This window comes from Littorina saxatilis, linkage group LG12 (assembly GCF_037325665.1).
Source record: "Littorina saxatilis isolate snail1 linkage group LG12, US_GU_Lsax_2.0, whole genome shotgun sequence".
NCBI lineage: Eukaryota > Metazoa > Mollusca > Gastropoda > Littorinimorpha > Littorinidae > Littorina > Littorina saxatilis.
Genome location: NC_090256.1, coordinates 36728371 through 36742437, shown reverse-complemented (window position 1 = coordinate 36742437; position 14067 = coordinate 36728371). Strand labels below are relative to the sequence as shown.

Genomic DNA, 14067 nt, shown 5'->3' with positions numbered 1-14067 from the left:
CTTGTCTTGCATGCCTTGTGTGTAAGTGTGTGTGTGTGTGTGTGTCTGTCTGTCTGTCTGTCTGTCTGTCTGTCTGTTGTTCTGTGTATGACGGGTGTGTGTGTTACGTTTTGTGCTTTTCGAGTTGTCGAAATGTGAGATCATAACACCACATACAAGCACGCGCGCACGCATGCACACACACACGCGCACCCCCCCTCTCTCACACACACACACACACATACGCACACACACTGTGACACACACATGCATGCACTGGCGCCGCGGTGCGCGAACACACACACACACACGCACACACACTCACTCACTCGTGCACACGCAGAAAAGCGGACCAACTTGAAATGACCGACATAAATTCTTGTTTGTATTCCTGTACTCTACATTCACACACAGTAAAAATCCAAGGACACGCCGTGAGGTCAGTTTCTACACCTCATGTGATCTACATAGACAAACAAAACTCACACAGTTGCGTGATACCTGATCGCAGATAAATGAAAAGCTAACAGATTCTTTGGACAGAAAAATGAGTCTCTTCACAAAACGATATGTACAGTAGGTGTTTACACCGTCCAAATGGAGTCGTCTTGGGGTTAATAATCCTTCTCGTGCAGTGCCTGACATGGCTTGCTTTCTTGTTCATCATTCGGCGTCCTTAGTACAGAGGAACTCGTGTTTGTCTCAAGTTGGAGCAGCGAGTACAGTGTAAATATCCAGCGGTTTTGTGTGGAAACTTGAAACCGGAACTCCTGAGATGATTCTAATCATTTGGCTTCCAGTCTTCAAGGTATCATCATTCTCTGTTTGTCAGAGGGGTCCTGCGGATAATGTTGACATCAAAATAAAGAGCTCAGTGATCGTCACTACTGTAATTGTTTTGTCAACTTGAATTACATAAGATATGCAGATCTCATATCGTGTACGTTGAACTGACTGACGGCGGGCGAAGTGGCGCAGAGGTAAGACGTCGGCGTCCTAATCGGGAGGTCGTGAATTCGAATCCCGGTCGCTGCCGCCTGGTGGGTTAAGAAAGGAGTTTTTCCGATCTCCCAGACCTGCTAGTGACTTAACCCCCTTCGTGTGTACACGCAAGCACAAGAACAAGTGCGCACGGAAAAGATCCTGTAATCCATGTCGGAGTTCGGTGGGTAATGGAAACACGAAAATACCCAGCATGCCTACCCAACGTAAGCGGAGTGAAGCTAACTCTGCTCAGAGTTTAGTGTGGGGAACCCATATGGGCAAACAAGCTCACACGTCACCAGAATTTCTGGAACGCTGAAGAAGAAGAAGAACTGTCTAAAATCAAGTCACTTAAAAGAAGGAGGTTCCACTGAACTCAAACCTGTCTATTACGATCCCAAGGGACCGACCACAAATGGTCCTAATGAACAGGTGGTCGCTATGGAAAGGTGAATTACACAGAGAGAGAAAACTCGTCTGGGATCCTCTTGAGTTGTCGTTGTGGACAGGTGGTTGCTATGGAAAGGTGAATTACAGTTGTCGTTGTGGACAGGTGGTTGCTATGGAAAGGTGAATTACAGTTGTCGTTGTGGACAGGTGGTTGCTATGGAAAGGTGAATTACAGTTGTCGTTGTGGACAGGTGGTTGCTATGGAAAGGTGAATTACAGTTGTCGTTGTGGACAGGTGGTTGCTATGGAAAGGTGAATTACAGTTGTCGTTGTGGACAGGTGGTTGCTTTCTAGGGCAGGTTTGACTGTGACACAGCACAAGATTCGTTTTGATACGAACAACCGTCACTTGCAATCAAAACGGTTTGACTTGCCGACTGACGATTTCTCGTCTTGTCGAGTATTTTAACATAAAAACCGACAAAATGCCGTAAATTTCAAGTTAATGCAAAAACACTGAGAAACAACCTTACATTACAAACCAAAAGAAAACGTCGATTTCAGCAGAGTCAGCTTACAGGACAATTACCTGACACATTTGAATTGTTAAAGGCACAGTAAGCCTCCCGTAAACCATCACAGACACTGTCATGCTTTTACACACAGTACAAACACCCTTTTGTTTGAACACTCACCGCTTGAGAACATCCTAGGTGCCCTACGTAAAGAGCGAGCAATTTTCAAAGAATTTTTTTTTTTTGCGTGTCGAGCGTGTCTGATCAGACAATTGGGCGGCGCGTTTTGGCGCTTGACCTAACTTTTGAAATCTAAATAATAGATTGACAGCTTGTTACACAAACATTCTTAAATCATAAAAGAATTCTTTTTTCATCAAGACAAGGTCAGTACAACTCGAAGTTTTGAAAAATTTTAAAAAAAGATAGCCCGGAAGTGTGTCTCGCAAAACGTGGTTCTCGTAGCAGATGAATGTTCTGCATGTCGCCAGATTTCTTTGAACGGTCAACCGCCACCGGTCAGTTCGTGTGACTCGTAGCCGTTTGTTGCGTTTTAGATTCAGAGGTACACAATAACGTGCTATTGCATACAACGAGTCGCATTGAAATCAAAAACTGACTACTGAATTGTGAAAAAAAGGAAAGTGGATCACACGGGTTCACGATGGCTCAGGGGTTAGATAAACCACGAAAACAGGTGTGTAGTTTACGCGAGCTAAATAGCCATTCAAACGAACTGTGTCATTTAATGCTATTAAATGCTATTGCAAGTGTGTTTGATAAGGTTTCTCTGCTTTTTTCATGAGAAGATTTAAATCGTTTTGTAAACCATTTTAGACATTCTGGGGCTTTAACTGTGGGTTGGTGGTAGCCATTTATATCACGAAAGTATTTACAGCTTTCTTCATTAAAACTTTGTGAACAACCACCAAAGGAATCCATACCTTGTACGTGTATTGTACATTTAAAATACATAACGTTGTTGACTTAATCACAGGGGCGGGTTAGGGGGGGAGGGGTGTTACAGGGGTTCCGGACCCCCCCCTCCCCCCCCGGCTGTCCAACAAAAAGATTTAATACTAACTTTAAAAGAAATAATGAGTGACTGCTGACACCTTTCTTTATTTGGTGTTTAACGTCGTTTTCAACCACGAAGGTTATATCGCGACGGGCTGCTGACACCAGTTGATCATGTTTAAAATCAAGGATAAGCCATAAATTGTTCATAAAATAGCTAAAACTCTTCAGCTTCTGGGGGGGCTAAGCCCCAACGGGGCCTTGCCCATGTACCCCACAAGGGATCTACCCTTGGACTCCAGGTTGTAAACCCCCCCCCCCCCCCCCCCCCCCTCTGGCTTAACTGCTCCGCCCCTGAATCAAGAAACAGCATGTCGGATTTCAACAAAATGATAGTCACATACAACTGAGTGGCACTTTACACGTCAAAAACAAAACCGTAATATTTGTTGCCAGACAAATTGGGGATTTGATACGTCACATAAATCCCAACATCAAACATCCAGAACAGAACTTTCACTTCACTAAATGCTAAAATCAGCAATGTAAACATCAATTCAGTATCTATGATTAACATGAAACTCGTGTAACCACCAAGTCCGTATGGTTTACTGACATGTTTAACAAGAGATATAATTACAATTTGGAGAGAAAGCACAATGCTCTCTCTCTCTCTCTCTCTCTCTCTCTCTCTCTCTCTCTCTCTCTCTCTCTCTCTCTCTCTCTCTCTCTCTCTCTCTCTCTCTCTCTCTCTCTCTCTCTCTCTCTCTTTGTATTTCAGTGGGTTTTTTTCTCACAAAGTTGTGTGCCATGCTTTTTGTTGTAAGAAAGGACCATATGGACCTAATGCTATCATCCATCGGTAATAAAATTTTCGAGTTCGAGTTTGAGTTCTACACCCCACCCACCCCCCCCCCCCCCCTCGATTGTGTGTGTGTGTGCGTGTGTGCGTGTGTGTGTGTGTGTGTGTGTGTGTGTGTGTGTGTGTGTGTGTGTGTGTGTGTGTGTGTGTGTGTGTGTGTGTGTGTGTGTGTGTCGTATATATGTATATATAGGTATGTACAAAAATGGGTGAACACAAGGTTAAGTACTACCTGCAGGTGGTCTGTGTGTTTCATATAACTGTATACCTATTGCTTTGTCTCCGACTGTATTCTCAATATTTTCATATTCTTTGAGATTAGACTGTGGCGGTTGAATGACGTAAGTCACTCTCCGTACGAACAGTTTATGTTACCTTGTGTTTTATACTTTGTCTTTGAACCTTTTGTATTTCAGTGGGGTTCTTTCCTCACAACTTGAAGTTGTGTGCCATGCTTTTTACATTTAGTCAAGTTTTGACTAAATGTTTTAACATCGAGGGGGAATCGAAACGAGGGTCGTGGTGTATGTGCGTGTGTGTGTGCGTGCGTGCGTGTGTGTGTGTGTGTGTGTGTAGAGCGATTCAGACTAAACTACTGGACCGATCTTTATGAAATTTGACATGAGAGTTCCTGGGTATGAAATCCCCATACGTTTTTTTCATTTTTTTGATAAATGTCTTTGATGACGTCATATCCGGATTTTCGTGAAAGTTGAGGCGGCACTGTCACGCCCTCATTTTTCAACCAAATTGGTTGAAATTTTGGTCAAGTAATCTTCGACGAAGCCCGGGGTTCGGTATTGCATTTCAGCTTGGTGGCTTAAAAATTAATTAATGACTTTGGTCATTAAAAATCTGAAAATTGTAAAAAAAATTAAAAATTTATAAAACGATCCAAATTTACGTTTATCGTATTCTCCATCATTTGCTGATTCCAAAAACATATAAATATGTTATATTCGGATTAAAAACAAGCTCTGAAAATTAAATATATAAAAATTATTATCAAAATTAAATTGTCCAAATCAATTCAAAAACACTTTCATCTTATTCCTTGTCGGTTCCTGATTCCAAAAACATATAGATATGATATGTTTGGATTAAAAACACGCTCAGAAAGTTAAAACAAAGAGAGGTACAGAAAAGCGTGCTATCCTTCTTAGCGCAACTACTACCCCGCTCTTCTTGTCAATTTCACTGCCTTTGCCATGAGCGGTGGACTGACGATGCTACGAGTATACAGTCTTGCTGAAAAATGGCAGCTACTTGACTAAATGTTGTATTTTCGCCTTACGCGACTTGTTGTTGTTGTGTGTGTGTATGTTTGTTTGTTTGTTTGTTCTGTTTGTTTGTGCGTGTACCTTTTATGGGCTGTTTGCAATGTTTATGAATAACGCGGCAATTGTTTGGTTTTTACATTTAGTCAAGTTTTGACTAAATGTTTTAACATAGAGGGGGAATCGAGACGACTCGAGGGTCGTGGTGTATGTGTGTGTGTGTGTGTGTGTCTGTCTGTCTGTGCGTGTGTGTGAGTAGAGCGATTCAGAGTAAACTACTGGACCGATCTTTATGAAATTTTACATGAGAGTTCCTGGGTATCATATCCCCAGCTATTTTTTTTATTTTTTCGATAAATGTATTTTATGACGTCATATCCGGCTTTTTGTAAAAGTTGAGGCGGCACTGTCACACCCTCATTTTTCAATCAAATAGATTGAAATTTTGGCCAGGCAATCTTCGACGTAGGCCGGACTTCGGTATTGCATTTCAGCATGGAGGCTTACAATTTAATTTATGACTTTGGTCATTAAAAATCTGAAAATTGTATTTAAAATTATTTTTTTATAAAACGATCCAAAATTACGTTTATTTTATTCTTCATCATGTTCTGATTCCAAAAACATATAAATATGTTATATTCGGATCAAAAACAAGCTCTGAAAATTAAAAATATAAAAATTATGATTAAAATTAAATTTCCGAAATCGTTTTAAAAACTATTTCATCTTATTCCTTGTCGGTTCTTGATTCCAAAAACATATAGATATGATATGTTTGAATTAAAAACACGCTCAGAAAGTTAAAACGAAGAGAGGAAGAGTAAAGCGTGCTATGAAGCACAGCGCAACCGCTACCGCGCCAAACAGGCCCGTCACTTTCACTGCCATTTGCACTAGCGGCGGACTACGTTCAGTTTCATTCTGTGAGTTCCACAGCTTGACTAAATGTAGTAATTTCGCCTTACGCGACTTGTTTTTCTTGTCTATAAGGCTTTAAAGGCACAGTGCAGCTCACAGCCTTCGTTTTGCGTTTTTGTTGCAGCTGAGTGCATTTACAGTTCAAAAATCCTCCTATGGTAGTAAAACAAACCCAAAACTACCCAACGACATCTGTGAAGCTCGACAGTTTCTTGTTCACGCGAGTGCATAAATTAACCTAGTTATTACGTGGTGTTTGGTCGCAGTTAGATTCAACTGAGTGATTCCGGCCTCCATTTTGTTTTACACAAACTCATGATGACGTCTGACATAGTTTGCTAGTGACGTGTCTTTTTGTGCATAATGTGGTGATCGATCTACCTGATCTAAATTTAGACAGTCCAAAAATAGGTCAAGACCAGCCGGGTCCGAGTACGAAATTAATTCGTAACTTGATCGCAGTTCTTGACTCTTTGGGTGCAAGTCAATGAAACTTGGTAGTTCTTCTAACGGATAGCTGCCTGAGGTATGACTAAAAGCCCCATGGGCTCCGTGCACCTGGATTTGACAAGTTCAGTACCTTTAATGAGCTAATGACAATAAACCATCAAAGCAAAGCATCTCCCCCGATTATCAACTCATTCGGCGTTAATCTGATATTCATGACTAAACGTGAATAGGCACATATCCTGATCAGTTCTAAAATCCATCAGTGTTATTCGCCGCGTGTAAAGATGGGATCCCATTTCAAACGAGGTGTAACGTACTATATGTCACCTTGTAAAGCAACGTTTGCATAAAACATGCAGAGAACAACATGCAGCCCTTGTGACATTTCCATGATGACTAGATGTCCTTCGCTTTTTTACCCGCTGCCGGTGTAACACGAGAAAATTACTCCCACGAGATTTTTACTCCGGAGTAAACATTTCGTACGAAAAACTTACTCCCTTTACGAAAAAAGCACTCCCCCATTGCACGAGAAAATTACTCCCCAAGACAGGTGAGTTCCGAGTAAACATTTCGTACAAAAATGTTACTCCCCTGACGAATAAATAACGAATAAATTACTTCACCCCAACACGAGCAATTTAACTTCCCATGCCAGGTGTACGACATTTTTACTCCCTTGTCCCCCTGTTAGTCTTGGTGGTGGAAGGCGTGGAAGGATGGTAGCGCGACATTCGTGTGCGCGAGATCACTTATTGGCATTATCCCTTAGCCCGCATCCCATTTTTGCGTACGAGATTTTTACTGGAAGTAAAAAAAATGGGGAGTAAAAATTTCGTGGAGGGAGTAATTTTTTCGTGCCTTGGGGAGTTCTTTTCTCGTACGAAAAGTGTACTCGGAGTAAGAATTTCGTACGAAATATTTACTCCGGAGTAAATGTTTCGTGGAGTAAAAATTTCGTGTTACACCGGAGTACGTCAAACTGACAAACACACACACACACACACACACACACACACACACACACACACACACACATACACACACACACACACTGACACACCGGCACACTGACTACACACACACTCAGTCGCACACCGGCACACCGCACACACACACACACTGCACACACACACGCACACCGTGAACACACGCACACACACACACACAAACTTGCACACACACACACACACACACCGTGCACACACACACACACACACACCACACACACACACGCGGGTGACACGCCGCACATACACTGCACACGCTGTGTGTCTGTGGGGAGGGCCGTCACATTTTACGGTGTGCCAGTCACGTGTGTATGTGTGTGCGTGTGTATTCCTTGTGTGTCAGTGTGTTCCAGCGGTGTGGGTGTGTGTCAGCCTGCAGTGTAAGACGGTGTGTGTATTTCACGCGGTGAAAGCGAGAGAGAGAGGTACTGAGAGAGAGAGACGATGGCGGAGAGAGACAGACAGAGACAGACAGGCAGACAGACAGACAGACAGACAGACAGTCAGACAGACAGACAGACAGGCAGAGACAGAGAGAGACAGACAGAGTGAGAGAGAGAGTCTTGTTATACTCCTTTCGTTTTTCCAGCCTTCAATCATTTGTCCACAAAGCTGGTTATACATCATCTTGAACACACGGCTAGTATAACTGGCCTTGATACCGAACGATTCAAGGGGGGCAATCTCAGTCATCTGAAAGAGGGAAATCCAAACGCAATCCGCCTTGTTCGATTTTATGGGCTTGGACGATAGAGAAAAATAAGAAAAGCAAAAGCTGGAGTCCAGTCTGGACGAAACTGCTATCAAGAACGCAGAATTGATTTTTTTCTGAGTTTTTTTTTTAGCCGTAAGCGCCATTTCTCATTTCGAATTTCTCATAACTGCTGTTCACAATGCGGCCGCAGTGAAACCAACAAAGGGGCCTCACTCTGGAAGCGTTTCCTGCTCCGATAAACATGGCGCTTACGGCTAAAAAAAAACCTCAGAAAAAATCAATTCTGCGTTCTTGATAGCAGCTAGTTTTGTCCAGACTGGACTCCAGCTTTTGCTTTTCTTATTTTTCTCTATCGTCCAAGCCCATAAAATCGAACAAGGCGGATTGCGTTTGGATTTCCCTCTTTCAGATGACTGAGATTGCCCCCCTTGAATCGTTCGGTATCAAGGCCAGTTATACTGGCCGTGTGTTCAAGATGGTTATACATCCCTTCGGCCTACTGGAGGTAACTCCAATGTACCAGACCGTTGTTTGCAGTTATCGTTCCTGCCAAACTTCAATGCAAAAGAGTGTTAACCTTGAGATGTGTGCGTCTGCTACATAACAACGAAGAATGTTTCATGATGCGATTTTGATTGCCTTTTCTGCACCTTTTAATTGATAAGTTACTTCGTTGGGATGGGAAGGCGTCACCTGCTTTTTAGATACTTTAACAAGTGGTAGGTTTTCTTGTCTTCTTCAACAGATCCTCGATTGTCAGAAATCGTTACCAGCGATAATGAAAGTTGAAGAGGGCGAGACAGATTGAACAGTCTTGCGCTTGGGATCGTATCGTTAAACACATTCTTGCTTACATTTATATAAACAGATGTCTAATCGCGCCCGTGTGAATCTGTCTCGTTTCCCATGTGCAAGTGCACATAATGCACTGAAGATGCTACTACATCAGTACATGCAGGCTGATGCAGGTCATTCTGCAGGTACACTTTTCATACCATATTAAGCAGGTTTGTGAAACTGATCTCATTTCTGGTTATCATATCACCAGAGAGAGAGAGAGAGAGAGAGAGAGAGAGAGAGAGAGAGAGAGAGAGAGAGAGAGAGAGAGAGAGAGAGAGAGAGCGTCTCTATGTGTTATCATATGTCTGTGTTTGTTTTCAATTCCGTGCATTGTGTTTTAATGTGAGAAAGCTATGCAGTTTTTGTTTTAGGTCCACTATCATGGACACCAAGATGATCTCAACTTCCACCACTAAGTCTTCAGACCACATGACGGTCACTCAGGCCAGTTCAAGAAAAGAGGTACATGTATACTGTCAGTATGGTCTAAGGGAAATAACCAATGTCTTGTTAATGAGATTGCTACTGGGATTGCTTCCCTTGCTCCCTCTCTCTCTATCAAGGCCATCTTTGTGAAGTTTAGTTGCTCTTCTGAATCTTAAATATTCTTCAATCCACCCCTCCCAGTCTTTAGCCGGATAGGAAAATCTCTGAGGGGGGTCATACCTTGCCATTTTCTTTGGTTGGTCAGTCCTGCTTACCCTTAGAACCCTACTTCTGACACCATATATCGAACTCACAACTCACGAGAGAGCAAGGGAAGCAATCCCATTAGCAATCTGCATTTTTCATCCATAAAAGTACAGGGCATTTTTTTTTATTGATTTTCTGCAGCAGACTATCAAAACAATTTCTCAAGAAAATGTGTAAGAATTGGGTTGTTTCATCCCTTTCAAAATTTTAGGGTTGTCTAAAAGTAAGTTACTTTTACTATTTCTCACTTTGCAAACCACAAAGTGCAGAGGGCAATCTCAAGATTAGCTAACTCTTCTGCAGCAACAATGCATTTCAGAAGACTGTTAAAGAAAATGAAACAAAATCAAAAAGAAGTTTAAATAATTAGGGATGAACACATCAAGAAAACACACACCAAAATGAGACTGAAAGTGATGACGGGCGCTGTGGCGGGGTGGTAAGACGTCGGCCTCTTAATCGGAAGGTCGAGGGTTCGAATCCCGGCCGCGGACGCCTGGTGGGTTAAGTGTGGACATTTTTCCGATCTCCCAGGTATGTGCAGACCTGCTAGTGGCTTATCCCCCTTCGTGTGTACACGCAAGCACAAGACCAAGTGCGCACGGAAAAGATCCTGTAATCCATGTCAGAGTTCGGTGGGTTATAGAAACACGAAAATACCCAGCATGCTTCCTCCGAAAACGGCGTATGGCTGCCTTAATGGCGGGGTAAAAACGGTCATACACGTAAAATTCCACTCGTGCAAAAACACGAGTGTACGTGGGAGTTTCAGCCCACGAACGCAGAAGAAGAAGAAGAAGAAGACTGAAAGTGACTAGAATTTAGACATGAAAGCACAGACAATCTGTTGAGACCTAAAACTCTGGTTTAGAAATCATAAAGCAATGTCTGCTCTCAGGCACATTTCATCTGAGGGGAAGAACTATATGCTAACCATCTGCAACATTGATTTATGATTACAGATCATCTCACCGGCAACAGTGGTAGAGGTGAAGGATATATCAAACTCTGTGAAGATGATGTCTTTGCGTATAGAGAACGAGGACTTCTCCTTTAAAGCAGGGCAGTGGTAAGCATTATACAATTTATTGTACATGTATATATATATACATCCCCTCAGGAATCTTAGTGCATGGTCTATTTGTAGAGTATTGGTAAGTTACTGTAATTCAGTGGAAGCATCTCAAAGAAAAGAATGTGTAGAATAGCAATGTTGAGGCAAAATCAAAAAACAAGAAAGGTAGGTTGTTGGAACGTTTGTTATTGACAAAACAATACATTCACAAATATATCGACCCAACGGTCTTTTAAGTGCACAGACAAACAATTAATTACGAAAACTTTTCTAAAACTTATTACCAGATAAGTTTTTGTTATTAATTGTTTGTCTGTGCACTTAAATGACCGTTGGGTCGATATAGTTGTGAATGTGATGTGTTGTCAATAACAAACGTTCCAACAACCTACCTTTCTTGTTTTTTGATTCTGAATTTTGGAACGTTGGCAGTCTCTTTGTTTTTGGATTTATTTAATGTTGAGCCAAATTTTTTTTAGATAAACTTTAACTTATTACTGCTTTTATTTGTTTTGTTTTGTTTTGTGTTCAAATAGGGTTTATTAGTTTCCTTGTTCAAATAGGGCTTATTGGTTTCTTAATTTGTTCAAGTGAGAAATGAAAAGAGACCCGGGAGTTAATATAAAGGGGGGTAGAAGAAGGTGTTATATCTTATGGTGAGTTGTGTCTTTGACAGTCAGGAGAAACCAGTGAAGTTGACTGTTGTTACAGCTCTCGTACTTTAACTTCCCATGCTTCATTCTCCTTTGAAGCGACAATATATAACGAAGCAACAAAGTTAGAAATATTGATGCGGATACATGTCATTGGAAACTGTATGGGTATATACCTGTCTGTTTTTAGGGTGGACACCTTTATCCCGGGTCTTGACACAGTGGGTGGCTTCTCTATGTGTTCATCACCTGGACTCTTACAAACTCAGCGCATTCTCATGTTGGCAATAAAGTTTGCTAAACACCCCCCTGCCTTTTGGGTACATACTAAGGTAAGAATAGACATGTATGGGTTGGGTTTTTTTTTATAAAAGAGGGAGTCTTAAACAGGGGTACATTTACAGAGTTTATGAAGAGAACACCTTCGGAAACATGGTCTTAAAACATATGAGGTCTTCTCCTTCTTATTCCTCGTTCGCTAATACAAGAGGTCTTGAAAAAAAATCCATTGTATTTGTATTTATCACATGAGTGACTTGTTAGTCGTACTTGTACAGTCGCACCTGCGTATAACAACCACCCAGGGGACCAGGGAAAGTGGTCGTTTTAGACAGGTGGTTGCTTTGGAAAGGTGAAGTATTGTAGAAGAAAAAACTTGTCTGGGATCCTTTGGAGTGGTCATTGTGGGCAGCTGGACGCTTTTGAAAGGTGGCCTCAAGTGCAGATTCGACTCTTACTTTGGTTTCTGCTGAATTTCAGTGTAAAAGTGGAGACACTCTTCTTCTGAGGGCAGGAGGTGATTTCTACTTGGACCCACAAGCTGGTGAGGAGAATCCCAGCGATGTGTTGCTCATAGCGGGAGGCGTGGGCATCAACCCTTTGTACAGCATGATACAGCATCTGGCTGATTTGAATCAGTCACCCGATGGGCCGTACAGAGCAAATGTTCTGATGTTGTACTCTGCCAGAACATACCCAGAGCTCATTTTCAAGGTTTGTGGGCATAGCTTAGTGTGTGAAAAATATTCTCACAGTTCAGTAATGCCTGGTTGTTGTTGTTTACTTCTAGTCTTGTGTTAGTATGCAACAACCGCACTAGTAATTTTTTTCGACACAAAAGAGTTTGCCAGGGTATAGTCGGAACGAGCTTTGCTTGCACCATTAAAATCTAAACATTGTTCGGCAGGTTGTGTTTTTACAGAGATAAGATAATCCCTGTCGTTGATTTTGTTTGACTGCTTGCAATGTCAAATTTAACAGTTTCTGTTATACATGTAGATGTAGCCAAGATTTGCGCATGTTGAGAAATGCGAGTTTCAGAAATTAGATTGAAGGGAGAGTAGAAAACAACATGTATCTTTTTCTTCTTCAATATGTGACCCTCCACCACGAAATGAGTCGCATGTCACCTTTGCATGATTTTCATAATTTTACATTTTCCTAACGATTTTTTTATGCTCTATCCAGTGGTGAAAACCGTTTTAGAAAAGAGCGAAAACTGTTTGAGTTATAAGCCTGTGACTAAGGTGACCTTCACACTGTTACCAGACACTCCCCGGACTTATATTAAGCCTAGCGCAGAACCGCGCGAGGTGACATGCGACTCATTTTGTGGTGGAGGGTCACATATTGGTATACGCTGTTTCAGGACCATTTAGAGCAACTCAGCGACTCTCATGCAAACATCACTACACAGTTCTACGTCTCCAGAGAAACTTTAGTTCATGGGGCAGTCAAAGGTATGTAAAGAATTGCATCATCTTATTTAAAAGCTAGCGTTGCGATAAAAGATCAGTCCTATTGGTGGACACCTCAATGGCTATGACACTATCCTCGTTTGTTTGCAATACTGCTTGGGGTAAAAACAAAAATGTGTTGGTAAAGTGTATTTCAACTTTGCAGTACTGCTTTGGTTATGAAAAAGGTAATGTGCAACCCTCCTATTTGTATTATACAGCATCAGTATTGTGTGTGTAACTGAGAGGGAAGGGAAGTGTGTGTGTGTTGCATGTATCTTTTTTGTGGGTAAATGTGTGCATGTACATGTATCTTTGTGAATGGCAGGGCAGAGGGCAGAACAACTAAATGCAGATGCTTTGCACAATACTTATTGCTTAATGATTTTGTGTTTCAGTGGGAAGGATAAGTCATGCAGACGTGGAGAAAGCAGTGCAGGGGCTGAGAGCAGAAAGACTCAAAGTGTACTTGTGTGGTCCTTCGCCTATGGTTCACGATATGGAAGATTACTGCCTAAACTGTGGTGTATCTAAAAATCAAATATTCTATGAGCGCTGGTGGTAATTTGTTTACACGAGTGACTGTGGGAGCAAGTTAGAAGAAAACTAAGAACTTTTGGCATGTTCCACACAAGTCCAGTCTTGGTGCCTAGTTCGTGTGCAGTGTTTGAAAAAGGAACTCAGGAAGTGCATGCAAGAAAAACAACCCTGCAAATGAATTTGCAAAAGAGTGTGAGTGAACTATGCACACTGGATTCATCAAGAAAACAAGTCTGCTATATATTATTAGGAAGAGTAAACTTTTAAATGAAAAAAATGTGGTTGACAGGATGAGTGTGTTGATGTTTGTGTAATGCTGCGATTTATGAAACCTGTGTGCAATTTTGTGTCTGTGGTGTTTTTTTTTTTTACTTCAGTTGTGAATAAATAGTTACTTTTGTATCACACTG

General features: G+C 41.7%; 1 protein-coding gene across 6 annotated transcripts in view; it reads left to right on the top strand.

The window, feature by feature from the left end:
* LOC138981863 (oxidoreductase NAD-binding domain-containing protein 1-like) overlaps window positions 1–14062 on the top strand; it is a 44721-nt gene extending 30659 nt beyond the window's left edge. For 2 of the 6 annotated variants that reach the window (XM_070354992.1, XM_070354993.1), the window contains 6 exons: window positions 9320–9422; window positions 10616–10722; window positions 11572–11713; window positions 12141–12374; window positions 13030–13120; window positions 13516–14062. In XM_070354992.1, coding sequence (XP_070211093.1) covers window positions 9342–9422; window positions 10616–10722; window positions 11572–11713; window positions 12141–12374; window positions 13030–13120; window positions 13516–13682 — 822 coding nt within the window. In that variant the 5' untranslated portion in view covers window positions 9320–9341 and the 3' untranslated portion in view covers window positions 13683–14062. Of the gene's footprint in view, window positions 1–7758; window positions 7794–8639; window positions 8840–9319; window positions 9423–10615; window positions 10723–11571; window positions 11714–12140; window positions 12375–13029; window positions 13121–13515 lie in introns of those variants that run through there. The other 4 variants (XM_070354989.1, XM_070354991.1, XM_070354990.1 and 1 more) reach the window with 4 other exon arrangements.
* Window positions 14063–14067: the final 5 nt, after the last annotated feature.